Source organism: Heterocephalus glaber, unplaced genomic scaffold (genome assembly GCF_053883595.1).
Source record: "Heterocephalus glaber isolate CG9 unplaced genomic scaffold, H.glaber_assembly_v1.0 deba00001606, whole genome shotgun sequence".
Classification (NCBI taxonomy): domain Eukaryota; kingdom Metazoa; phylum Chordata; class Mammalia; order Rodentia; family Bathyergidae; genus Heterocephalus; species Heterocephalus glaber.
In genome coordinates, this window is record NW_028258377.1 from 34,188,710 (window position 1) to 34,215,737 (window position 27,028).

The following is a 27,028-nucleotide window of genomic DNA, read 5'->3' on the forward strand; positions in this document are numbered from 1 at the left end:
AAGTCATTTAGGTGTTGCAATAGCCTTACACGGCATGGACTTTTATTCTCAAAATAGGAATACATAAGGCACGAAGTAACTTGCCTATGATTAAATAGCTGTTAAGGGGTGGAGTCCATATTTAAACCTATCTGTCCTTTATGCATATTAATATTTTCATAGGAATAATTTATCAGTGCTAGTTGTCATATATGCACAATAAGAGTGAATGGATAAAACACAAAAGCCAAGGAAACTGGGCTGGGGATTTAGCTGAGTGGTTCTGCTGCCTGCCTGGCAAGCACAAGGTCCTGAGTTCGATCCCCAGTACCAAAAAAAAAAAAACAAAACCAAAACAACAACAACAAACCAAGGTAACTGCGTAGCGGTCTGAAATGCTGATGTCTAGTTTTTGCTCTGCCATGTCACAGTCCAGTTCCCTTCTTGCTGGATCTGTTTCCTCTCTTGTCAGTAAGACTGCTAGACTGATGCAACCCGTGAGTCTTAGGTGGCTGCTCTGCTTGCTTCTCTTTCCTTTGGTAACAGCACCCTGATTTTCCTGGGGGAATCTCCTACCCCTTAGCTGTACAGTTTTTGTATGGAGCAGGCTCCTTCCTTGCCTCAGGGGCAGGCAAAGGAGGCTGGCTCAGGCAATCACAGAATCACGCCTGTCCGGCCACCTAGATCAATTCAGGGAGGGGCACCTGCAAATCGGAGGGAGCCTTTGCTGAGACAGGTAGGAGAGGGGTAAGCAATTTTCTGTTGAAAGTGAACAAGGAAGTACATAAATGTGGCCTGCCTGCAACTGCCATGCAGAATGCTCCCTGACTCAGCACGAAGTTAACTGAGTGACAAACAGACCCAAGGTTGGAGAGACAGTCCCGCTGGCATCACTGTGGACTTGGATCCCGCTATGCCTGAAGCTCGGCAAGGTCTGCTCCCAGCTTTCTCATTTATGGGAACCAGTATGTTTCTTCCCTTAAGTCACTTTCAGCTGCAGCTAAAACAATTGCTGCTGGTAGGACTTGAGAGTCCCTAAGCTCTGTTAGTCAAATCAATTTGTTTTTAGAACTACTGACAGCTTCTGAGGGACAAAGAGACAGAAACGTTCCCCAGGAGAGACCTCGGATCTGAAGGGAAGGCCTCTCTCTCTGCTACCGGAGGACTTTGTCTGATGTGGAGGACATGACACGGGAAGAGGGTCACGGTGGGGACGGAGGGCAGCGGGAGGAATGAGATAACTGAGCTCATTTGTGGCTGAGCAGCCTGGAACTTAATGTTCCCTACAGGATTTTGAGCTCTTGGGACCCAAAGACCAATCTAATATACTAGCTCTGAAGGCAGACCCTCAAGGCTTATGCTAGAGCACTGGACTATAAAGGAAGTCAAAATACAAGGGAAGCATTTCAAAAATCACCTGAGTCTACTCCGAAATAAGACAATCCAATCATTTTAAAGGGAGCTATAACAAACATTCAATTCACATCTACATCCACAGACCGGCTGAGCAAACCTGACACTGTCCGTGCCTATGGGAGTAAGAGGTGCGGCTGGGGACAGCGGCACAAGTGCCCCGGGAACCAGACAAACGTGGAGGAGAACTCCGCAAACACTGCTCCTGATTTCAGTGCCCTGAGCATCAGGACTGGCCATCCCGAGAGAGGGCCCAAGGCTTCAGAAATGCCTAAGTGAGCGCTCTGCTTCTGCGTCATGAGTCCTACTCTGGCAGCTCAGCCTTCAGCCAGCTCATCACTCAGAATGCTCTTCTCCGCTCACTGCCTCAATCATTCACTTACTCAAGAAAGGGATACTGAGCACCTTCACATGACAGACGCCTTGCCGAGCCCTGGGGTCATCACAGTGGTGAGGAACAAGTTGTCCCTGTCCCCAAAGAAACAGAGTGTTAGGACAAATAATGTAAGGAATAATAAATTGTGACAATTTTCTCCTGCCTCCCTGCATGTGGCTATAAGGTGAGGACAGAGTGGAAGCAGCCTAGAACAGCAGAGTGAAGGAACCATGAGTGCCATGTCCTTGTGCCCATCCCTGGGCCATGCCCCAGCGAGTAGGCCCCCAGCAGCTGGAGTTAAAAGGGGCCAGGTCCAGTCCTTGTATTTCCCAAGAGGAAAGTGAGGCTTAGAGAGGCGCCATGGTGACCCTAGCCACACGGCCAGCTGGTGCAGGACTGAGAGGTGGACCTGGCTCTTTATTTAGTCATGAGACAAAGAAAGTATTGTGGAGACCTCGGTTGCTTGTAAGTAACAAACTTAAAGCAGACACAGTTTCAAGGAACACATGTCTGCCTTCATGTCCTCAGTGTTGCCTGCGGGCTTGGCAGGTCCATGAAGGGGTGAATAGGATCTGCAAGAGGGCTCGATGAACTTCAGCAACCAAGACTCCCACGAGGACAAATGTGGACACCCTAAGTAGGCCTGCCGAGGCCCATCAGTGTTCTCATGTTGGCTATGGATCAGGACCTGAACAGACCACTTATTAGCTACACAACCCAAGCTGGTTACTCAGCTTCAGCAGGACGTCGCCTCTGCCTTCCTAAAATGGACTTGCAGGTTTGAGCCGAGAAGCGAATGAGAACGGAGCACTTTGGCGCTCTGTAAACATGAGGATGTATCACGCACCACCCTGGTCCAAACAGAGATGTTTGTCCCCGTCAGGCCAGCCATGGGGCCTGCCTGGTCCACGACTTTCCCTCTGATGGGAATGACTTGCTGAGGAAGGGCGCGGGTGGGCCTCAGAACTGCCCCTTCCCAGGGCAGGAGCAGAAGCAGCTGAGGCAGTGACTTGCCAGTGGTCAACAGCCTCGAAAACAATCACCAGGCCACTCCAATTCTGGCCAAGAAGTGTAGAGAATTAATGAGGGGAGAAGGTAGACAGCAACAAAAGGCCTGTTCACGGCAGGATCGGAACGCTCCTGGTGCTCGGGAGGTTGCGAGGGAACCTGGAGGCCGGGTTTGGAAGGGTCTTTCCCTTTCAGGTACGGGGAGCCCTGGCTGGCCAGGGCCCCGCCTCCTCCTCCTGGGCTGGCTCTCTCCACCTTCTGTCTCAGACATTCTCACGTCCCCTTACTGTCCTGCCCCCTTATGTGGGGGCCCTCTTAGGGGAGGTAACTTGGAAGTCAAGTGTAGCCTATCCCTAAATCCCTTCTCTGGAATAAAAAAACCCAAAAGCAAACATCCAACAGTTGTACCACAGCTACATCAATTGCCTTGATTTTTCTCTATGATTTTGAAAATAACTGGATTCTTTTAGTATTGAAGTTTTTAAACTGCAGAGATATCACTAATATGGAAATCCAGACCTGGAAGTCATGGATGCATGTTCCTGCTCTACGGGATCTGCCCTGTCGGTCAATGCCCATCGCATCCCATGGCACTGTGAACAATTCCCTGTGGGATACAGCACTTCATGACCCCTAAGAAACTGAAGCCCAGAATGGGCAGGATCTTCCCAGGGTCACGGAGTGAGACAGCACATCCATGGTCCTCGTCTGGAGCTAAAAGAAACTGCACTTCCTGGGGACGGATCTGTAGGTATGGTGTGGGCAGGGCATGGGCTCAAGAGACATTCACATCTGTGTTCAAATCTCACCACTATCACCTACCAGCCAGGTCACCTCAGAAGAGTCTCTGCTTCCCCTCAGATAAAATGGGGCTAAGTCCTTCCTATGGAGGCTCCCACAAGGAACGAATGTATCTGGCACCTAAAGACAGGTTCTACTTCACAGAGACCATAATGGAAATCATTCTCCAGCAAAATTCGGAGAGTCTCCTTCCTCTATTTTGCAAAAGATAAAATTCCTTTATAGTGCCACATTCTCAGAAGGATTATGTCCAATGGGCCTCGGAGCCAAGAAGCTAAGAAGTTATAAACAGTTCCAGGCTCTGGTTCAAAAGGAAGAAACTGAGTCACAGTGGGTAGAGTGGAAAGGCTCCTTGCTCCCATCTCTCCCCCAAACAGACCTGAAGCACAGACACCGACACTCGGACTCCTTCCTTCTCAGCCCTTCTCTACCCTTCCCTGGGGACGAGACAGACACTGGCTTTCTCTTTGCCACAGTTGGCTGGAATCAGAGGAACTGGAAGATTAATCTGACAACATGCGCTTGGGCTGACATCTCTATGAAGGCCCCTTTACACTCAGAGGAGGCTTTGCTGATTCCTTCTTTTAAAGACAGCTAGAGAAATGCAAAGGTTTACTATTATTACTATTATTAATTACGAACCCAGGGCCATCAGCTCCTCGCCTGCTTTGCTCTTCCTGACTTGTACCAGAGCCGCCAGACACAAGGAGTATTTAAAGGGTCTGGGAGCGTGTTGTCTTTGACAGCCTTTGTGAGCTTGTTTTGGAGACCTCTCTGTTCGGATCGTATTGTTTTAGGATGGTTTAAAAAAAACACATTAAAAAAAAATTCCCACCAAAGCCTTTCCTCATTGCTGTCCCATATAATATCATGTTTGTTCTGTGTACTCAATGTATTCTGTGTACTCAAACTTTAAGGAGGCTGACAGCAGGAAGGAGGAACTCTGGTTACTGAGCACAGCAGGTAAGGGATGAAGTAATCACCATTATCAATGGAACATCCCTCAGGTTCCAGGTGGGCGCCAGCTGCCAGGCAAACAGTTGTTACGAGGAAATGGACTTTAGGATCAACATATTTGATTCATGAAAGAGGACAAAAGATGAAATAACTTAAAGACAAACATTCTAGGGTGTAGTTGCCATACTGTTTCTAGAAGCAAAGGGCCGGAAACAACCTTTTTGCCTATCTACAAGGAGAGGCTGAACAGATGATATTCCTGTAGAATATTACACAGCTATTAGAAATGTCTTAGACACATGACATAATATACTAAGTGAAAGAAGGTACTTGTGGAATAAAATACGTATTGTCCAGCCACACTTTTGTGCAAAACAAACCCTTAAGCCCCACTTACATGTCTGTATATGTTGCAAAAGCAGGAAAACCCTGCACTAAATGGTTACCGTTCATTACTGCGCAGAGTTAAGATGTGGCTAAATGGGGAACAAGGAAGGAAAGAGACTATTGATTTCTTCCCCGGGAGAAGATGTGGAGGAGACTCATAATCAGGAGGGATCGTGTTCTGCTCCGTGTAACCACGCTCATGTACTAAGCTGTTCTGCTTGTTTTTCCACCGTGTTGCCCTTGATAGCATCTTAATGAAGACAGAACTGATAATTGCCTTTATTTGCCAGGCATTATTTTCCTTTTCCTTAACTCCTTTCGAAGCCAATACCACTTAAAATCAAAGCCATCTCTGTAACCAGCTTTACCGAATGCTATTTGTCTGCTCCTGGAAAAGCATGGATCACCTTCGTCATGGTGGGTGAAGTGCAGGGGCAAGAGCCTGCTGCTTGTGTTTGCTCGATTCATCTAATGAGTCCTGCTCAGTATGTCCAGGCCAAGGGCCTTCCTGCAGAAAGGAGCCTCCTTCCTTCCCTGTGAGACACGGTCCCGCCTGTACCTGAGGTGGCAGAGAACCATTCTCTTAGCTCCAGGCTTGAGCCTCTGTCTTCACTTCCCCGAGTGGCTGGAGCCAAGGGTCAGTGTCTTGCAGGTTCTGTCTGTGTGAGGGAAACACGGAGCCTGTGATCCTCACTGGATACGAACCATTTGGCAGGGGGCAGGCATCCCAAAATGATGGCGCTTTGATAAACCAGAAGATAATGCTGAGCACAAAGAGAATATGATCGCCAGTGCACAAAGACACCGATAGTAAGATGAGGCTGGTACAATGTCCCGCACAAACCCCGGCACACTGACAAATACGTAAAAGCACTTGATCAAAGGCAGGTGTTACTGTGAACCGGGAACACAGCATCCACTCCTGCAAGTGTTGGCAGAAATGATTTAAAAAATTACAAGCCATACATCAGCTCACAGGTTGAGTGGTGGCACGAACTGCAGGGGTAGGGAACATATGTTTATTTGATTTTTAGTTGACAGGCAGCCATTTTTGCTTATAAGCTATTAATCTCAGCAATTTCAACCCAAATGCAGAATTCACCAAAATCTCATTTAAAAACCAAAGAAAATAAGTCACTTTAAGAAATTTTATTGGTTGCCATTTCATTTTAAATCTCACGAGCACCTTTAAACACCAATATTAGGTCCAATGAATCAATAATTGTTGCCTTGAAGAAAAAGCATTGTTCAGAAAGGAGTCACTTAATTCTGGAGGAGAGCTGATCTAAATCTCCTAAGAAACAGTCATACTCCAAAGAAATGCGGACTTTCCCAGGGAGCACGGGTCTCCGCTCTGCTTCCCACACAAGCAGCCGCCCTAACAACCTGCCAGGGGAGGTCTGCATCCGCCCAGGGCCGGGAGTCTCTGGGACTCGGACCTCACCCTGAAGTACTCTGCTGGAAGCATGTCACTGAGCCTCCTCTGCCACATGAATCAAGATAAAACGTCCTCAATATGTCTCTGAGCCTGTCACTCCCCGTGTGCCTGCAGGGTGAGGGTGGAAGGAGGTGGCCTTGCTCTTGCAGAGCCCAGGACCCAACACAGCCCCATCCATCCACACCCCACAGATGCGGTTGGCCAGGCTCAGCGTCCCCAGGGCCTTGGGGTTTCTTTGCTATTCATGGAAGGCAAGTCTCTTAAAGCCACAACAAAGACAGCCACTCAGAAAGGGCACCCATCTCGGTTTCTTACAGCCCGTGGCGTGGACTCTCGGCCGGCTAGACACTGGCATCTGGGTGGGTCCTGGTACCTTGAACTTGTCTGGAACAAAACTTCTGATCCCCCGGCCCAAGGCTCTTTCACATACCGCCTGCATCTCCCCCGCTGCTCTGGCCTCGGGCCCTTTCCTCCCCTCAAGCCCACACTGCTCCTGTCGCCTCCCTGCAAAGTACTTGCACCTAGAATTCTGCCCTGGCTGGGCTGCTCCCACTCCCATGGGGTCTGAGTCACTGTCGCTCTCCTCCTCTGCTGTAACCTACTCCTTACTAGTCTTCCTGCTTCCACCCCTGGATGCCCACGGTTTATTCTTAAAATAGCAATGAAAGTGATTCTTTTAAAATACAAATCAGATCTTGTCATTCTTTCTGTGTCTGAAAACCACTGAGAGGCTTCCTTCCCATCTTACTCACTCTGGTAAAAGCCCTGGCCTTTCAGTGACCCCTGACTGGTACCCCAACACCTCTCCACCTGTGCTTCCCTCTCTCGCACTGGTCTGCACAAGAAAAGCATGGTGGCCTCAGGGCCTTTGCATTTGCTGTTTCCTGCAGGGCTCCTCCTGCATTAGTTGCTCTGCCAGGAGCTCCAGCTGTTCATATCTCTCTTCCTATGTCCTCTTATCTGAGAGGGCTTCTCTGAAGTAAAGTAGCCCCATCACTTTCTCCACCTTTCACCCTGCTTCTTCCCCCCGCCCTACACAGCACATCACCACCTGAAAAAAAAATTTGTTTGTTTATAGTATGACCCCCGCACCAGTAAAATGAAAGCTTCAAGAGGAAAGGAATTTTTGCCTATTTCTTCACTACTATTTTCCTTACAGTGTAGACTACGCAGGAAGCACACACAGTAGGTACTCACTGAATATTTGGTGAATGAATGAATGGCTTGCAGAGAGTTTCAAGTGAAAAACAGGCATGAAACTGCCTCAAGCCAGGGATTACCCGCTGATCGTTTTGGTATGATGAGCCTGAGAAGGGACTAGTGCATTTCAGATGGGGTTGGGAGGAGCCCCTAAAAACACACGGTTCCCTTAAAGTCAGCTCCTGACTGAATTCGCTCTGGGCAGCAGTGAGTGGCCATGCAGGGCAGGAGCCGAGCACATGAAGGCAGCTGTGGCACAGCTTCAACAGGGAGGTGCAGCTGGCGGCGCCTCCTGTGGGGAAGCTGCTTCCATCACATGCCTCTCCTCTGCTCAGGCAGATCTCACCATCTAGGGGGCGGGCATGTGTGTGGGCAGAGGCGTTCCTGGCTCACGAGCCACCTTAGTGTCACCAAGGGCACAACCTCACGGGGGCCCCAGTGCAGGGTCTTGCTGCCAGCTCGCCTGGGCTCTCCTGGAAGCTCTTTGTGAACAGACCTCCCACTCTTCCACCAGAGTGTTCTGGATGCCGTGATGGCTGGCAAAGCACGGTAACAAGGTCATTTCCCTTGGACTCTGGATAAATTGTGCTTAGGGCATACTACATGGCTTTGGCACTCCTGAGACCCCTGTGTTCTGCTATTTGCTCACCTGAGGGAAGTGAAGAATGATGACGATGAAGATGATGATGAAGATGAGGAAGATGAGGACGATGACACCGACCCAAATGGTTTATGTGGAACAGTGGCCTGTCACGCTCTTGTAACACCTTTGCCTGGTTCTGGTGTCAGGGCAATGTTTAATTCACAGTGACTGGGAAAATATTCCATCCTCTTTAACTTTCTTCTAAGAGTTTCTGTGGAATTGTTATTACTTCCTAAGCTGCTGGTAGTATTCATCAATGAACACACCCAGACCTCAGGTTCTGGATACACAGATATTCAGGCTATTTCTTCTTTAGTGAGCTTTCATAGTTTGTGTCTCTCAAAGAATCTGTCATTTAAATTTATAGGCAAAAATTGTACAGAATATTCCTTTATTATTCTCTTAATAGTTACACAGTCTGTAGTTTGTCACCTGTCATTTCTGGTACTGGTATTTGTGTCCTTTCTCTTTTTCCTTTATCAGTTGGTTAGAAGTCAGTCAATTTAAATGACTACCTAAGAGAACCAGTTTTTGGGTTCGCTGACTTTATAATCTATTTTCTCTCTGATTTCACTGATCTCTGCATTGATTAAAAAAAATTCTTCTCTTCTGTTTATCGTGCATTAATTTCTTCTTTTTCTAGTTTCTTTTCTTTTTAAAAAATATTTTATTTTACCCCATTCCCCCCGAACCCCCTCCCCTCCCTATGTACAAAAGCTTTATTTCCACTTTTTCCTTCTATTTTCACTTTTTTTCTTGTCCCTTCCCTCCTTTCTCCCTCCTCCCATGTTCCCCTTCCCATTTGAACACTTTCCTCCCATTTCCTAACATCCATTATACATCTCAGTCTCTTTTTCTAGTTTCTGAAAGAAGCTGACAGGACCACCTCAAGACCGTTCTTGTTTTCTAATAGAGCCATTTAATGCTACAAATTTCCCCTTAAGTACTGCTTTAGTGACATTCTTCAAAGTTCTGATGTATTGTGTTTTTATTGCCATTCAGATCAAAATATTTTTCATTTTCTTTGTGATTTCTTTGACCCAGTTATTAGTCATATGTAAGTTATTCAGTTTATATACTTTTAGAGATTTTTAAGAGATAATTTTATTACTGATTTAAATATTTAATTCCATAGAGGTCAGTAATAAGTGCGCTTTGCATCACTTGAATCCTTTTAAGTGTATGGAAAATTGTTTTTCTGCCTCAGAATTTTGTCCATCTAGGTAAATAGTCCATTATCTACTTGAAAATAATGCCTATTCTACTGTTATTGGGTAGAGTGTTTTATAGACAGTGTCATTCAAGTATATTATATCTTTGTTGATTTCACATCTACTTATTTTATCAATCATTGAGAAATATCTGTTGAAATCTCACGTAATTATGGATGTGTGTTTTTCTTCATAGTTATATCACCTTTTGCCTCGTGTAATCTAAGATAGCTATGTCATCCTATGAATGACCTTTTTATTATGGATGGTTTTCTTTATTCCTGTTAATATTCTCGGCTCTGAAATCTATTACTGATATTAATTAAGCACGGTAGCTTTTTTTTTGGACTAGTGTTAGCATGGTATATCTTTTCTATCTTTTCCTTTTAACTGATTTTTATCTTTTTTCTTCTTTTTTTTTTTTTTTCACTGTGGTACTGGGGATTGAACCCAGGGTTTCATACTGAACTACATCTGTTGGCCTTTTTATTTTTTATTTTGAGACAAGACCTCATTAAGTTGTAAATTGTGCAGGCTGGGGTTGAACTTGTAATTCTTTTGCCTCAGACAACCAGAATGCTGGGGTTACAGGTGTGTGCCATGAAGTCCAGCTAATTTATTTGTACTTTTATTTAAAGGGTATGTTTATAGTTGGATCTTGCTTTTTTATCCAACCTGACAATCTCTGCCTATTAACTAAAATGATTTGAGTATTTATATTTAGAGTGATTGTTAATATGGTTCAGTTAAAGTATACAATCTCTGTATTTGCTTTGTTTCTCTTCTGATCTTTTTTTCTCCTTTCCCCTCTTTCTGCCTTCTTTTGGATTAATGTCCATGATTCCATTTGTTATAGTTTGTTTGTTTGTTTGTTTTTGGTACCGGGGATCGAACTTGGGACCTTGCTATAGTTTGTATCTACCACAGATGTCTCCCCAAAGCCTCAAGCACTCATAGGTGGGGCTTCAGGGAGGTGACTGGATCACGGGGCCATGATACTCACCAATGGATTGGTCCACTGATGAGTTTAGAGCTAAATGTGATCAATGTGATGTCAGGAGATGAGGCCTGGTCGGAGGAGGAGGATCACTGGGGCCTGGCCTGGGAGCGTCTGTCTCCTTTCCTTCTCCCTGATCCTTTTCTCTGCTTTCTGTTATGCCCCTCTGCTGTGCTGCACTGCCTTGGAGTGAAACCTTTACAGACCATGAGCTAAAATACAAATTTTAAGTTATGAGTGTGGGATATGGTGTCCCAGTGACGAGAAAGTATCCAAGCTATATCTGTTTTGTTATTTTAGTGCTTGCTTTAGAGTTTACATGTTCAATTTATCCCTATCTTGAAATAATATTATCTACTTCACATGTGGTAATGAAAACCTTAACTGCATGGTATGACTGTTTCTTTTATCCAACCTTTATGGTGGCATACATTTTACTTTTATGTATGTCTGAAATACAAATATATGTTATTCTTGTTTTTTTGTTACACAATTATAATTTTTTAAAGGGTTTAAAAAGTAAAAAAAAGGTAGTAAATATTTACCAACATAGCTACTATTTTCAGTGATCTTCCTTCTTTATGAATAAAGATCTCTACTTCTTTTCTGTTTTCTAAAGATCTCTTCACTGGGTGTACAATCCTAGGTTGACAAGGCTTTTTCTTTCAGTAACTCAAAGAAGTTGCTAAACTGCATTACTGCTAGCATTGTTTCCAACAAGAATTTCCCTTTCTTATCTTTGAACCTATGCCTGTGATATGTTTTATTTCTCTGGCAGCTCTGAAACGTGTTCTCCTTATCACTGGTTTTCCATAATTTGTTGTGAGGTGCCTTGATGTCATTGTCTTCGTGTTTCTTGAGCTAAGTTTTCACTGTGCTTGTTTTATGTGGTTTTGTAGTTGTTACCAATTTGGAAAAGTCTGGGCCATTATTTCCATCTTCTTCTTCACAGGCTCCATTTACAGGAAGATCAGATGGCTTAAAGTTGTCTCATAGCTCACTGATATTCTTTCCACTTTTCAGTTTCTTTTGTTTTATTTTCCATGGTGCATTTCACTAATCTTTTCCCCCCTGCAGTATCTAATCTGCCATTAACCCCATCCAGTGAGTTTTTTTTTTCATTTGAAACATGTTGATTTCATTTCTAAAAGTTTGATTTTGGGTCTTTTAATGTCTTCTATGTCTTGACATAACTTTTTCCACACATGGAATACAGCTGTAATGGCAGTTAGTGTCTTCTGCTAATTCTGTCAACCCTATGTTGGTTTCGAATGACTATTTTTGGCATTAAAGACCACATTTCTTTCATGATCCCCTGCTTCTTTAAATGTCTAGTAATCTTTGGATTTCATGTGGTTCAGCACTGAATATTTTGTATTTCCATAACTATTCTCAAGTTTTCTTCTGGAATGCATTAAGGTATTTAGAAATAGTTTCATCTTTTTTGGTCACAATATATGACTGTTTGGGCAGGTCCAGAACACTATTCTGTGTAGGGCTGGTTCGTCCCCACTAAGGCAAAACTCTCCTGAATACTTTACCCAGCTCCCTCCATGTATGAATTATGAGGTGTCCCAGCCTGGGAGGAGGGAAGAGGCACTTTTCTCGGCCCTGAGTGAATGCTTGCCTCTGCTCCTTCCAGTCCTTTTGGGTGATGCTTTTCCCAGCCTCAGGCAACTCCCACAGCTCTGTGCAGGTCAGGAATCTGCCCAGTATCTGAGGGGATTCTACATCTCTGAGGCTCTCCCTCAGGGCAGCTCCTTCCTCTGCAGGACTCTGTCCTGTCAACTCCAGCTTCCTTGGGTTCTCAGCCCCATCACTTCAACTGAGGACGGCTCCCAGGTTCTACCTGGCTCCGCCTCCCCTCACCACAGCCTGGAAATTCTCTCCAGGCAGGCAGCTGGGCCACTGTGCGGCTCACCCCATGTCCTTCCCATCTCCCAGGGATTGTCGCTCTTCACGTCTGATGTCTAGGGCCACCGCTTCACATATTTTGTCTGCTTTGTTTTGATTTTGGTTGTTTCAGGTGAGAGGCTATGTGTGGCTCGTTACCCGATCTTGGCCACCAAATAGCACTTTTATGTTCATGTGCACATTCCTGTAGGGTATTATTACTCCTATTATCACAAAATGTGGGTGACTTAAACTTCCCATGCTGGCAAATTCTCACTTTCCCAGAGCGTCACGGTATTACTCGATGCTTGTCAAAGGTAATAGGCTCCAGTGGCCTTCCCTGTTTGTGCTTTGCAACCTGTCGAGGTTGTAAATGTACTCAACAGGGTCCTGGCCTACACTTAGTATGAGCCTGTAAGTTCTTCTGAGGAAATTCAGCACACACCATAAATTACCCATGTTAGTTTAGCAAAAAAGGAGCATGGAAGCAGGAATCTGGTGGACAAAGATTCCACTCAGGCCCATCTGTTACTAAAGCTGAACCCACGAAATGAAGAAAGCAGGTCAGGGCTGTGGTGGATATTCTCCCCACGGGGAAACTGACTCCCCGTCGGCAAGGTGCACGCAGGACCTGCGGCGTCTGCAGCTCGGGCTCCCTGTATCTGCCCTGTGGCCGGGCAGAGCCTCCATGCTCAGTTGCCAAGCAGCCCAGCAGGGCTCCCCAGGGTGCAGGGAAAGCGGGCCAGCCCACCAGCCAGGCTCTGTTCACAGAGGGCAGGCCTGCTCTGAGCCAGCTGGCCATCGCCCACACGCAAGCCCGGCAAGGCAGGCCAAACTGCCTAGTTTCCGTTCTCTGTGCTGTGCGTTCCCCAGCGCCGCTTCTGGTGCAAGCAAAGGCAGCTGGCACAAACGGGCCCTCAATCCTGTTCTTGATACGCGTTGCCAGAATTCAGTTTAAAGGAATAAAAGGCAAACATAAACTTCATCTCCTACTGGAGAAATTGGTTAAGCTAAAAGAAACCGAAGGGAGTGAGCAGCACAACTGCTCTAATTTACTCACACAACGCTGCCGTCAAACTGCCGGGAAGTATCCCCGCCCCCTGAAAAACGAAAGCTCTTTAGGACATCTGTCCACTCACTGCTGAAAAGTCAGCTTCCACACTGGTGATTCTAAAGGGGGGAGCGGGTCAAGAGCACTGGGTTTGGTGACGCCTTTCACAGCCAGTAAACTGGGTGCTGGCTGGGTGGGAGGACCGGCTGGTAAGACAGCTTCCTTAGCTCAATTCCCATCCACCCCGGCAGGCGCTCTTCAGCTACTCCACGCTAGACCTCTCCACCAGGATGCTGAAGCCTTTGGATGCATCTCTGAGCAGCATTCACTATGCAGACAATAAAATGAACAACCTCACAAAGGAAATCAACCGGCCGAATGCAGTCGGTTCTGACTTATGTTAGTTCAACTTAAGATTTCTTGGCTCTATGATGGTGCAAAAGCACCTGCACAAGCATTCGCTCACTTTCAGTATCGAATTCAGTAAATTACATGAAGTATTCCACAATCTAACATAAAATGAGATGATTTTGCCTTGCTGTAGGCTAATATGAGCATATGTAAGGCAGGCTAGGCTTAGCTATGAGGTTTGATAGGTATATTAAATGCATTTTTGACCTAAAATATTTGTAGCTTGCAGTGAGTTGACACATAGCACCACTGTAAGGTGAGAAATAACTTTCTAGTAGTAGACTAAAAATTTGAAATACAGTAAAAAATATGCTTCTTTATTAATGCACAAAATGATAAAAAAAAAATCTATCAATCTAAAAAGTCACCTTCATTTCAAAGTCGTGACAAGTGATGTGCCAGGGTTTCTTTGGGTGGTGACATCACAGGGGCTTTCCCGTCTACACTCATAACTGAAGGGAACACCAGATTTCAGCTGATGAAAAGAAAAATGCAGTGTCGGTCTCCCCCAAGACTACAGACCCCGGAACTCTGTCCCTGGGGCGTCCGAGGGCTCGGGGACCCCTAGATTAAGAACACATTTCTTTTTCTGCACTAGTGAGAAAGAACAATGCCTTGGGAGACAGAAGGTTGCATCTCCATCCTGGCTCCACTCCTAGCCATCTGGAAAGCTCCTCTCCTTAAGACCTAGGCAGAAAATGTGTGCTGTCTTGCCGGGGGCCACTCCCTGGCACTTCTCTCTGCTGCACCGCCTTTCCAGGCTCCATCACCTGGCTGGCTGTAATTGGTCTCTGGGGATGTAACGGGTGGTACCCCCTTAAGGAGGCCTTCTTAGCTCCCACATGGCTGGTAGAAGGACTCTCAGTCGTCCCTAAGTACCCCGTAGCCACTCCTATTGCTGATCTCCACCACTGTTGTGTAAAGACCCACCTATGTCATTTGTCCCCAGCCCTTGTACAAGGGTGAGTTCCTCTAAAGCAGCAATAATGACCCCTCTAGCCCTGTGTTCCTCAGGGTGAGCACAGGGCTTGGCACATAGAAGACCATCAATCCATAGTTACTGAACGAACAGATGAATGGATGGATGAAAGTTGTGACCACACACAGTCTCTCTTTCTCTCTCATTGCAAAAGTATATCTTAATTTGACATCAGTGCTTCTTAACCCTTGTCACATGTGTGAAATGCTTTTGGACATTTTAGAAATTACTGAGACTCAGGCTGCACCACAGAGACTGAGCTTCCAGTAGTCAGAGGTGGGACCCCAGCCTTTGTACTTCAAAAAACCCCCAACTAGGTACAGCCAGGGCTAAGAGCCCATGGTACCACAAGAATAGCAGCTGAGGTAAGAGCACCATGCTCTCAAATGAACTTTTTTCCTAGGGCTAGAAAGATGAAATTAGAGCAGAAGTCTGAGCCTGCAAGGAGCTAAGCACATAAATTGAGTTTCTGAGCCTCAGAGTCAGGTCATAGTTCTGAATCCCAAAACATCAGTGATAGCTGAACTACACACTCCGAGATTTAGATGGAATACTCTGGGGCTCGACAGAGAAGATCACAAAAAAACCTGCAACCTCTGTAGGCAACCACACTGTTCCATCCCCTCCTGGCAACAGATCCTGGGGCAAAGGGTGCAGTCCTGGGTGACAGCCCATCTTGTAGGTGAAGCATCCCACCATGCGGTTTCCTCATCTACAAGGTAGGAAAGATGATGTCAATCCCGACCTCCAAGGACTGTTGCAAGGACTGTTCCAAGCAAAGTAAGGAGGTCATGGGGGCAAGAGTATTTTGTAAATTTCCAAACACGCTACCAAGATGAAGTCTTTACTCTGCAGTCTCCCAACTGAGTTCCTAGAGGTGGAAACACCTTCAGACACCAGGGATTAAGAACACAGATTTCAGGGCCAGACTCCCCGAGTTCACCCCTTACCAGCTGTGTCATCTTATGTCAACAATTTAATCTTTGGGCCTCATTTCTTCTCTGCAAAATAGTGGATAGAAACAATACCTGCCGGGGCCGGGGATTTAGCTCAGTGGTTCCGCCGCCTGCCTAGCAAGGGCAAGGACCAGAGTTCAGTCCCCGGTACCAAAAGAAAAAAAACCAACACAACACTACCTATCTCATAGGGGTTGGGCAGTTTTGGCTGAGCTAAAGAACTTTGGGCGCCCAGAAGAGTGGTTCAATCTGAGCTTGCATCCACATCACCGCGGCTTATTACGCACACTGTGGGACCCCTCCTGGGCGCATCTGACTGAATATATGAGCGAGGGTCCAAGAATTGGCACAGCTCACCAACTACCTGGTGAGGCTGACATTGCTGATCTGGGAAACTATGCTTCGAAAACCTCTGGCTTAGAGCGATGGCAGGCATACAGTAAGTAGCTAATAAATGGGCTCTTATCTCTTCCTAGGTTCTATTTTCTTAGTCCCTGAGCAAAGCACTTTCTGCTCTGGTGTTGCTCAGCACTGCCTTGTGCAGAAGCGATTCTGAAATCTACTGGCAGTGGTTCGGAAAGTGTGACCCCAAGCAAGAGCTTCGGACATCAGCTCTCGGGTTGCAACTTGACTCGGGAACTTGGGGTGAAGCCCAGTGTCCTGTGTCCCAGCAGACCTCCGGGCGATGTGTTCTAATGGACATCAGGTTTGAGAACTGCTCTCCTAGAAAATCACCACAACATGACAAGCCTTCCTGAAAGCACCCGGGAAGCAGGAGTGCTGAAGGCATAGAGTCCAGGTTTGGTTAAACGGCAGTGTAAGACCTGGCTCAGCTCCCTAGTTATGACACTTCTTTGAGCGTCAGTTTCTTCATCTGGAAAATGGGCATCGTTCCAGGGCTTACCTCACAGGAAGTGCTTGACACCTGTTCAAAGAATGTTAGCTGCCATTATTATAATTTTTAGAATCATTACACTGTATCCTCACCCAATATGGTTTGAGACAGTTTATAACAAAGAATAAAAACTAATTTTTTTTCGGTACCAGGGATCGAACTCAGGACCTTTCGCTTGCCAGGCAGTCACGGTGCCACTGAGCTAAATCCCCAGCCCTAAAAGCTAATTTTTTAAAAAAGAAGTAAGAACATCATACACAGGAAGTGGACAGGGCAAGGGCCACAAACAGTCATGGTCCTCTAGGCTGAGGTCTAAACTTCCTGGGGGGCGGGGGACAGGGCCAAAGGCAAAATGCAGAGGTTAGGTGGTTCCGGCCCGCTCAGAAGAGGAAGGAACCCGGCTCCTCTAGAGAGAGCATTGTCTCTCGCCACACCAGTGCTAAGTTCCAGGAGAATCTGCAGAAGGCCCTGTGCGACAGGACAAATTCTCGGCTAGCAGCGCTTCTGGTACCTGTTTCTTTAATTCTGACAAGAGCTATGGCCAAAGTCCTTAGATCCCAGAAGATGAGAGACTTTACACTCACTTTGGGTGCCGGATGTCAGGGAGAGAGCGATTCAGGGAGATTTTATCACTGATGTAGATGTTAAATCCATTTTCTCGGTACGCCTGGTCCACTCTCTCTGCATCCGTCATGGGGTAAGGTCTCCCCTGTTCTCCATTTCCTAGAGGCAAAGAGTAAATTCAGTGTTGCTCATTACCTGGCTTCTGTGGGGAGCACTGTGAATGGAGAGGGGAAAGAAGGGTGGAAAACAAAGATGCAACTTTATGCCTGCACACAGGGGACACCTCCAGAATTTGCAGGGAGCAGTGGGCAGTGGGGGTGGGGAGCTGGCATGTATTTGTATTTGGTTATGGTCCCGTCATGCACTGTACACAGCTTGTCCTCATGTAGTCACCATAGCAACCCTGTACAGTGGGCATGAGAGCTCTCATTCTACAGCTGAACACACTGAGACCCAGAAAGGTTATAAATCCAGGTGTGGTTCCCAAGCCCCTGTTCCCTCCATTCTCCCAGGAGCTCCAAACATCCCTGACCTTTGGGTCCAATCACCTGGACAGCAGGCCAGGTCTACCATCTACGAGCCCATCAACCTTGGGCTCATCACACCTGGTCCCGAGCTGCAGCTTCCTCATCTGATGCCCACAGCATGTTTGGGAGAATCTAATGAGAGGACCCACATGTGAATGCTTTTTGTAAACTATACACTATGCAAATGTGAGGAAAAGCGATTACTTGATGTGTAAATCAAACTCTGTATGTAAATCAAAGTTGCCACACATGACAAAAGATGTTTTTACTTTTTTTTTGTATGGGGGGGGGGATCGAACTTACGACCTTGTGCTTGCAAGGCAGGCACAGTGCCACTGAGCTACACCCCCGGCCTTAGATGCTCTTACTTTTTCTCAAGCAAGCAAGTGAAAGCTGCATACCCCTAGCCAGGATGGCCTGAAAAGCGTTGCTTTGAGTCACAGATTTGGGTGAAGAAAGCCAAGTTTCCTCTCTGCATAACCCATCTCGGGGAAGAGTCCCTGGTGCCTCAGGAAAGTATTCTGAGGGATCCCAAGGAGCACAGGCGTGTGAGAACTGAACCGCAACCCTGCAATAGTGGCCCAAGAATCTGTGTGCTTGAGCCCTGAAGAAGTGGCAATAAAGTCAGATGGTTAAAAAATCACCTCACCTTCTGGAGCTGGTGGTCTGAACTCTGTTCTGTTTGTTACTCTGCAACGTAAACACTGACGTCAGCTAGCAAGGTGTGCGTTGAGCTGGAGCCCAGGGGCTGTGGCTACTTCACCTCAGCCAGAAGACGGAAAGGACCCTGCTCTCTGCACTAGCTCTGCTCCACGATCTGCCACTGCTGACCAGGGCCCAGGACAGACTTGGCAAAGAACACACGCACAGCAAGCAGAAAGAGACCAGAAGATTTGTTCATGGGGATGCAGGGGGCTGCCGGGCTGCCCTGCTAGTCCCCGCTCTGTTACCCTGGGCATGCTTCTAGCTTTTCTAAGCCTCAGTTTTTGCCCTTTATGCTAACAAGAATAAGGAGGTTCACTGCGCTGACTGAGATGGTAGCTCAGTGCAAAATCAGCACTTTGTTGCTGTTCTCCTCTTTCCCCTTCCTTCCCTCTCTTTCTTCATTTTTTCTCAGTGCTCCGGATTGAACCAGGGCCTCATGCATGCTAGGTAAGCACTCTTAACCACTGAGCTACAACCCCAGATCTTTGTACATAGTGAGTCAGGATCTCACTAAGTTGCCCAGGCTGGCCTCGAACTTGTGCTCCTCCTGCCTTGACCCCCTGAGTAGCTGGCATTACTAGCATGGACCATCACACGTGGCTGGTTATTATTCTCAGTGTCTCCACTGCTCTTTCCTTGCTGGGTAGCCCATCGTTCTAATAATTCTAGTACAGATGTCTGGAAAACCAGCTCTTGACAAATATTTCCTTTCTGAATTTAAGCAGTACTCCATGCCCTTTAATTTTAAATCACTGTCATCAGAGGAATGCATGTCGTATCTTTAGATTCCCCTGGCCATTAGTTATTATATCAGTTCTTTTCAGAGCCCATGGTAAAACATAAATAGGTGGGGATGCCTTTAAGTGAGGTAAAAAAAATGAATGGAATATCAATTCCTTATGTTTCTATCGTGCTTTGCAATATAGAAGAGCCACTTCATATACATGACTTTCCTTGTCACTCTTACAGCAATACTCTGAGGCTGTGTAGGCAGGAAGTAGGAGCCCCACTGACAGATGGGCAGACTAAGGCTCAGGGAGTGTGTGTTTCACCTGATGGGCACATGGTTGGTAAGCGGCATCAGAGTTCTGGAGATGATTCTCCATGTTCTCTCTCACCTTATCCCAGCACCTCTGCCCTCATTCTCTGTCTAAAAGGAATTGTTCCGAAGACTATGTAGAAAAAAAAAAACTTTATCTGAAGCCCACAAAACTAACTCTACCTCCTGGCTACAGTGCTGGGTAGGGACCAACTCTACCTTCTGGGCCTGGGTTCAAGCTCCAAGCCAGCCTCATGTTCACTGTGATTGCAGGCAGATTACTGCAACTCTATGAAGTACAGCTCCCCTCTTACTAAATGGCCATAAAGGCTGCTATTCTAAGATCACACAGAGCAAATAGCGCATGGGATGTAGACCTTGGTCACAGGAGGTATTTAATAGGTGATCCACTCCTGTTAGTATTGGTCCTTGTTTTAGTGGTCAAGAATCCTAAGGTGGAGACATTTCTGATCACCCAGAAAAGGTGGCAGGGCAAATCCTTCGGGGTAGAATCTGGTGGTGTGAGTGGACAAACGGTCAGAACAGCAGGGAAAAGGTTAGGAGTCAGGGGCAGGGATGGAGCCGACAGGGAAGGAGTTGGCAGGAGGTCCACACACACGTGCTAACATGTCCCCCCGCACACACACCCGTGCCTACAGTCAGCGTGGAGCCCACCCGGGGATGTCCTGCCCTCCGTACCCACGCGCTGGGCATCCCTCCTGATGGCCCCCTTGTCATGCCAGTCCTTCAGCTTCTGCCCATCTCCCACAAAGAATGGCTTCTTCTGTCGACTGTGTGAGCCCTGGAAAGAAAAGACAAAAATTGTGAGAGACAGGAAAACCAAATAAGGTCAGTGATGCAGCCCTGCAAGTGCCACTGGCTCTGGAGCGGGCAGGATGGCTGTGTGTCTGCTGGATTTGTCCGTTGCCTGCGTCCACCTTTGTGTCACTGCCATGCTCCAGCCAGGTGTACAAGGTGTGCAAGGTGAGACAACAGAACTCAGCATCTTCCTCTAGGCGCTCCCAAACCTACAGGGGAAAGAAAAGACAGGCACCTCACCCACGGGAGAAAGTACCATGTGTCGTGTTGCCCATCAGAAACAAGGCGGGAGGCAGATCTGTAATTTGAAATTTTCTACTTTCCAGGTTAGGAAAAAGAAAGATGAAATTAGTTTTAGTAATATATTTTAATTAACCCAATACAATAAAATATTATCATTTCAACATGAATCTGTAAGAAATTATTGAGGTATTTTACATTCTGCCTTTTTTTTCCTTCCTGTTGGCACTAAGCCTTCAACATGGAGCAAGTACTGCACACTGTGTTCAGTTCAGACCTGTCTCCAGGGCTCTCGAGCTCAGGTGGCTGGCAGCGACACAGCGGCAGGGCAGGGCAGTGACTCAGGTAAGTGGCCTAGAGTTCACTTCCACTGGGAGAAGTGGAGCGTTCTGGACAGGAGGACATTGGCTGGGCCTTGGACAGGAGCAGTGAGGTGGGCAGGGCCAATGGCAGGTGCAAATGCAGATCTGGGCTTGGCCCAAGGGAAAGGAGATCTGGGCGCAGAAAGAGAAACTGGGTCTGGGTCATCTCTGTAACCCTCGGGGCCCGGCTTCAAAAAGGGTGAACATATGGCAAATGTGTGCAGGGTTTGTGACAGACAATTGAGAGGCTGAAAGAAAAAAATACACAGCAGCCCCAAGAAAGTAGCCCCAAGAGCTGGCCTGCGATGGCATTGGTTCGGTGCCCCAGAAGTAAGCCCATCCTAGTGGGCCCATTAGGAAGTGGCTTCCCTAATTGAAGGAGGGTGAATTCCTGGGTCCAGAGTCAACCGAAGGGGCTGATGTTTTCCCACATCAACAGGCAAGTCAAAGCCCACATAGCCTGTACTGCAAGGCTATTTAAACATCTTCCTGTGCATGTAAATGTCACCGGCTTTCTAGATCACCTTGCCCATTAAAACCCTGCAGACTTGTTCATGTCATTATGGCATCAGAGTTCAACAGTCCATTTCCTATATAATTAACTATGAAGGCCTTGGGCTAACCAAGCTTGTTTATTAAATCTCTGGATCATCTTTGCATTAGCGGGTTTTCCACAATGGCCCAACAACTTTACAGCATGTCTCGTGATGACAACAAGCTTCCACATTCCCCTCAGTAGGCCTTTTTTAAACTGTACGAAGATAATTCTGGAAGTTGGAGTATTAGATGTCTTGGTCAGACACATCAAGAAAACTACAAACACAGAGGCCACGTGCCTGTAAGCAGTCCTGAAGGCTCTTGGAAATCACAGAAGCTGAGCTGGGAGGTCCTTAAGGGGCTCTAATCAGTTCAGAGCGTTCCAACTGCCCTGAGACACACTTCTGCAGGAGGTATCTCAGGCCCTGGCCTGGGAAGCAGAGGCCGGGAGAGGGGCCTGCCACCCCCTTCACTCAGAGCAGAGTGCATCTGTTTCCGACACTGGGATTCCATCTGAAGACCTTCTTTTGCTAAAAGCAAGCAGGTGATCAACATCTCCCAGACAAGCACATATATCTGGAAACGGCAAAGCCACTTCCCTAAGCCAGACAGAGACATCAAGTTTGCGGGGAGCCAGGGGCCTGCCCAAGGTAATGCTCTGCTTCTGTGGTTGCTGGCAAACACTGTCTGGTGGCTTTTAGGAAGTGTGCGTGTGTGTATGTTTTAAAATCTAGCTTTAAAAAGTAGGAAGATTTCAAATTGTTTATCAAGATGTTTATCTGCTTCTGAAAACTCAAAAAGATAAGTCAGTATTTGGGCAGAGTTCCCCCAGCCCTGTAGCTGGGCTGAATAAGGGCTGCGCAGATAAGGGTGGAATATGTCTCTCCAGTTTGCTGTAGTCCCACCACTCCTTACTGTGTTTCACCTGCTGTTCACCTTGCACTGGTTACCTGCGTGGCCCCAGCGGGTCTATAAAGTGCTGAGATATACAGCAATGTGTCCTAGGTGGGAAGGTTGGAAATTGTTTGAGGGCTAGGAGGTTAGATGCCGTGGAGGACAGGGGAGAAGCTATCTTGTCCTCTGAGGAGGTCCTGAGACTCGAGTGCGTGCCAATGGCAGGAGCTGCTGAATAATCAAGTGGTCATCCTATGATGAAGAGACTCTAAAAGCTGGTGCTACTATGAAAGAGGACCACTTTGAAGAAGATGTCAAAGGGAGGCAGGAACAGGAAGCTGGATTGTTCATTAGGATGGGGTGGACAGGAGTCAAAGTGCTGGGTTAGATCCGGTGCTTCTCAAATTTTAAACCATCCCCCCCGCCCTTCCTTCCTCCCTCACTCCCTGGATCTGCTGAGGTGCCCTATGCAGTTTTAGGTGAATCCTTGCACCTTTCTGAAATCAAGAGCAGTTTGAAGCTTGTTGACATAGGGAGCTGAAAACATCTAAAACATGGTTGCTGGAGTCTTCTTCAAATATGTGAACAAAGCAACTGCTCAGAGACAATCAGTCCACAGGGAAAATGAAGTCCAAACAGGCCAAGCTATGAAACCAAGGCCACACAAGTGGGCAAGAAGATAAGGGCCATGTCCTTTGACTCCTAGGCTAGTTTGTAGTGGAAAGTGCCCTTGTCTGTGACCTTGTGCACGATACAGAAATCACAGACACCTCCATGTTCCCACCTGGAAAATGGACGTGAGTTTAGTAAATCAGTCTGCTGACAGGTTTGGCACAGTTCTGGGTAGGATTAAGGGTGTGGGTGCCACCCAACCTAAGGGTAGCCGGGATAGGACAGAAGGGACAGATGTTTGCCACTGGCTGGTCTTTCCCTTTGCTTGCTCTCACCTGCGTGCCTGCCATGGACTGTTTCTCCTCTGCGATGCCCCTCTGCCACGCCACCCTGCCTTGGAGCTAGCCAACTATGGAATGAAACCTCTACAAACTGTGAGCCAAATAAACTTTTCATCCTTTACCTCTGAGTGTCGGGTATTTTGTCCCAGCAATGAGAAAAGTAACTAAGACAAATGCTATGGATCCTGAAGAGGTAACCTGTTTAACATCTGATCCAATTCAACTGGCTGTTGCTGATAACAGGATTTGGTTTCTTCGTTAACAATATGTCACGTGCCCATGTAGGAACTTAGTGTTCTTTAAGGAAAGAAAACAGTTGTTAGTTACAGTGACATTCTACAACAGACACAAATGCCACAAGACCTTTAACAATAAGGAAGGCACTAACAATGCTTTTGAAAAGGCAGTGATTCTTAAGCAATAGCAATCACTTAATATTGTATAATAAAGCACGTCTGGATTTTTCCATCTAGTAGTAATTTTAAATTTCTTAAATTCTGTAAACTCAAAGATTTAGCTCTGAAAGCTGTGATTATTTTCCTTCTCTTGCAAGCATCTTTGGCTACTTTTCTTCCCCTGGGTTTTCAAAATGTCCTTTTGCTACAGGAGACAAAGGGGGTGGGAAGGTGCATGGCAAGGAAGGTGCCTTTGTGGGGAGGTTGGCAAAATTAATGTGGAAATCACATTAAACAATAAACTGGAAATGCATTTTGACTGGCTGCTCTAAATAACTGCTTCTGGTATCTGGGTGCTTTTACTTAACATTCCACTAAAAGAATCGATTAGTGTTCCAACAGCCACACACTCACACACAAAAATGGAATTTTAATCTTTGTTTAATCACTATTTAGTGTGCCTGGCACCCTTTGGAGAGAGGAGAGAATAGTGACAAAGCAAGCCAACTGTATTCTGCTCGAGAAGAAAGATTCGTTGAAGTGCATCCCCTAATCCCAGGACTGCAGGCTTGGCACAGCCCGCTCTGCAAGGACACTTGGACCTCTGGCCAGGCCTGAATGTGCCTTCAAATCCATGCGAGGGCTAAAAAGAAAACTGGGCAGGTCATCTGCTTCAGCTGGGGTCGGAGGTGGCTTTACACCCCAGACTCTGCTGCAGATTCTAGGAAGGATTTCTCCCATCTTCCTCTCAAGGAACCCTACAAAAGCACTGGAATCATCTGGCTTTGAGGTTTAAACAACTCTCTATATAATTCCAAACATTTGTTTATCTATCGAATGGATTATTCTAGCTCACTCTCTTCCCTTCAGCATCTCCCTCCCCCAACACAGAGCAAGGCAGTCTCTTCAAGGTGACCTTGCAGGTTATACTTCAAAGAGCACCCAGTGGAGCTTACTTAGCCAAAAGGATACTTACTTTAAGCAAGGGAGTTTGGACAACTGGATAAATGTAATTTCTTCCTGAGTTCTGAGGACACAAGCCAGATTGTTTTTATTTGTTTACCTAACAAATAATTACTGAGGGCCTACTACGTCCAAAGAAGATTGGGAGACAGAGATAAATAAAATAGTCCATGACTCAGCAACAGTATGGCTGTTAAGTATATAAGGAAGGGAAAAACCACATATATAAGAAAGGGAAAAACACTGCAAACTGTGCCTTAAAGTTGCAGAAATAAATTCCGTAGGTCCTTACCAGAGCCTTTCCTTACCAGGAAAGGGTTCCTACAGAACAGGAGTCATTGTGAGGGGCTGGGCAGGATGGGAAGGGCTCTGACTGGTAGCAAAGCGGGGATGGGATCCAGCTAGAGGGAAAGCATGCCCAAAGAAAGAAAGGCTAGAGAATGAGGGGGGTATTTCCTTAAGGCCAGGGGCCTGACCTAGCTGGAGTGAATGGGGTGAAAAGCGAGTCATGAGCCCCAGACCAGGAAGCCCGGATCGGAACTGCAGGGCCTCCTGTTTGAACCTCTTGGCAGGTGACAGCGGAGGAACAGGCTGGCAGAGAGCTCGGAGGGGAAAACACGTTCCTGCCTAGCACTTTCCATCAGTTCCAGAATCTTCCTCTTCTTGTGAGAGATGCAGGGGCAAAGACAATGTTTGCTTTCATTTGGAGGACATGTTCCCTCTTCAAAGGCTAAGGACCACTTTTATTCCAGCCCTGCACATCACACTAAAGGGAGGCTGACCTGCTCCAGCCCCTCCCCAGCAGGCTGCTCTTCTGAGACAACCTTCCCTCGCTTCGAGCAGAGCCAAGTTAGGCAAGAAAACAGTCAACCCTAAAGGGTACTTAGGGGACAGAGGGAAGGAGACACAACAACCCAGCAAGGAGGGGACGAAGCTTGCTGGGCCCACGTCAGGCAAGTCCTGCTGTCCTAAGCACCCCTCCCTGCTAGGAGGGGGTCCGTCTCTCACAAATAGGAGCTATTGTTTAAAAAGGCTGAATTGGTGTTTCCAAGGGCAGAACCATACCATGCATCCATTTCACCCTTTATTTTGCAAAGATAGTTCTAGAAAAGGTCATTTGCCACTTAACGTGTGAAAGCTCATTAAAAGATTTTTTAAACAGCAGAGAGAAAAAAAAAGCCAAGATATTTGGGGATGTCTGTTATCTAAAGGGCAAATGGAAGCTTCAGTAAAGTTTTTCTTCCATTCTAAAAGAAAAATTGCAACAATTTTTTCAAAGTAAGGACCCAAGTGTTTTATCATGGGGAGGAAAAAATCCCCAAACTCTCCCCAATAAACATCTGTCATCCATCCATCCATCCATCCATCCATCCACTCACTCATCCATCCGTCCATCTTTCTATCCATGGACAAGGAACAAAGGGTAGGCCAGGCTCTGTTGACGGCAAACAAGGCCTTATTCCCATACAGCTGAGAGGAAGCTGTGTGTCAGGAGGAAGCATACAGTTTAATCTAGAACCACAAATAAATTAAAATACAGTGGGCCCTTGACTTACAAACTCAATTCGCTACCAAGGGCCGGTTGTAACTCAAGTTGGTCAGTGAAGGCTCAGGCTCCTCTACACAGCCTTCAGAGTCTCTCTCCTGTACACAGGCAGATCTCAGTGTCCTTAGAGAGACATCGACCCAGGATTTCTCAGTGAACCCCACACAGGAAAGGATGCTGTCATGTTCCTTCCAGAACTCTGTAAGGGTTAAATCTGTATCTGAGACCATCTGGGAGCACAAGCGGCTGGCATTCAGGTCATAACTGAAGGCTTTGATCATAAGTTAAAACTAAAATTCTGAGGCCGGGGATTTAGCTCAATGGTGCCACCGCCTGCCTCGCAAGCACAAGGACCCAAGTTCGATCCTCGGTACCAAAAGCAAACCAAACCAAACAAACAAAAACAGCTAAACTTCCAGTCATGGCCCAAGTTGTTTATATGTCAGGCTGGTTGTAACTTGAGGGTTCACTGTAGCTATCATGGGAGATGCATAAAAGAGGTACGTGGTGCAAGGAGTCCCTTTATTCCAGATCTGATTGGCTGGCAAGGCTTCCCTGAGGAATCTGGAGAGGGAGTTAACAGAGGAAAACAGAGCATTACAGAGGCAAAAGCAAAGACATGCAAAGGCCCCGTGGCAGAGCCAACATGAAACAAAGAGAGACTGAGAGAGCAAGGCGTGTGGTGCATGGAGAAGAGACGTGTGGCGGAGAGGAGGGTGGGCAGGAGTGTGTCCTCCCACTCTGGAAATGCCTGCGTTTCATATAAGGAGGTGGCAAGATCGGGTTGCATGTGGAAGCTCTCTAGCAGCCTCGGCAGTGGAGGAGGGGTCAGGGCCCCGGGAGGAAGGGGGCGCCAGGCATGAGGCCAGCACAGTGGCACAGGCAGCGA

General features: G+C 46.8%; 1 protein-coding gene across 6 annotated transcripts in view; it reads right to left on the reverse strand.

The window, feature by feature from the left end:
* Galnt10 (polypeptide N-acetylgalactosaminyltransferase 10) overlaps positions 1–27,028 on the reverse strand; it is a 325,204-nt gene that overhangs the window by 97,541 nt on the left and 200,635 nt on the right. For all 6 annotated transcript variants that reach the window (XM_087194548.1, XM_004836529.4, XM_087194544.1 and 3 more), the window contains 2 exons: positions 20,130–20,232; positions 17,180–17,318 (listed from right to left, as the gene is read on the reverse strand). In XM_087194548.1, the coding sequence (XP_087050674.1) occupies positions 17,180–17,289 (110 nt within the window). In that variant the 5' untranslated portion in view covers positions 17,290–17,318; positions 20,130–20,232. The remainder of the gene's footprint in view (positions 1–17,179; positions 17,319–20,129; positions 20,233–27,028) is intronic.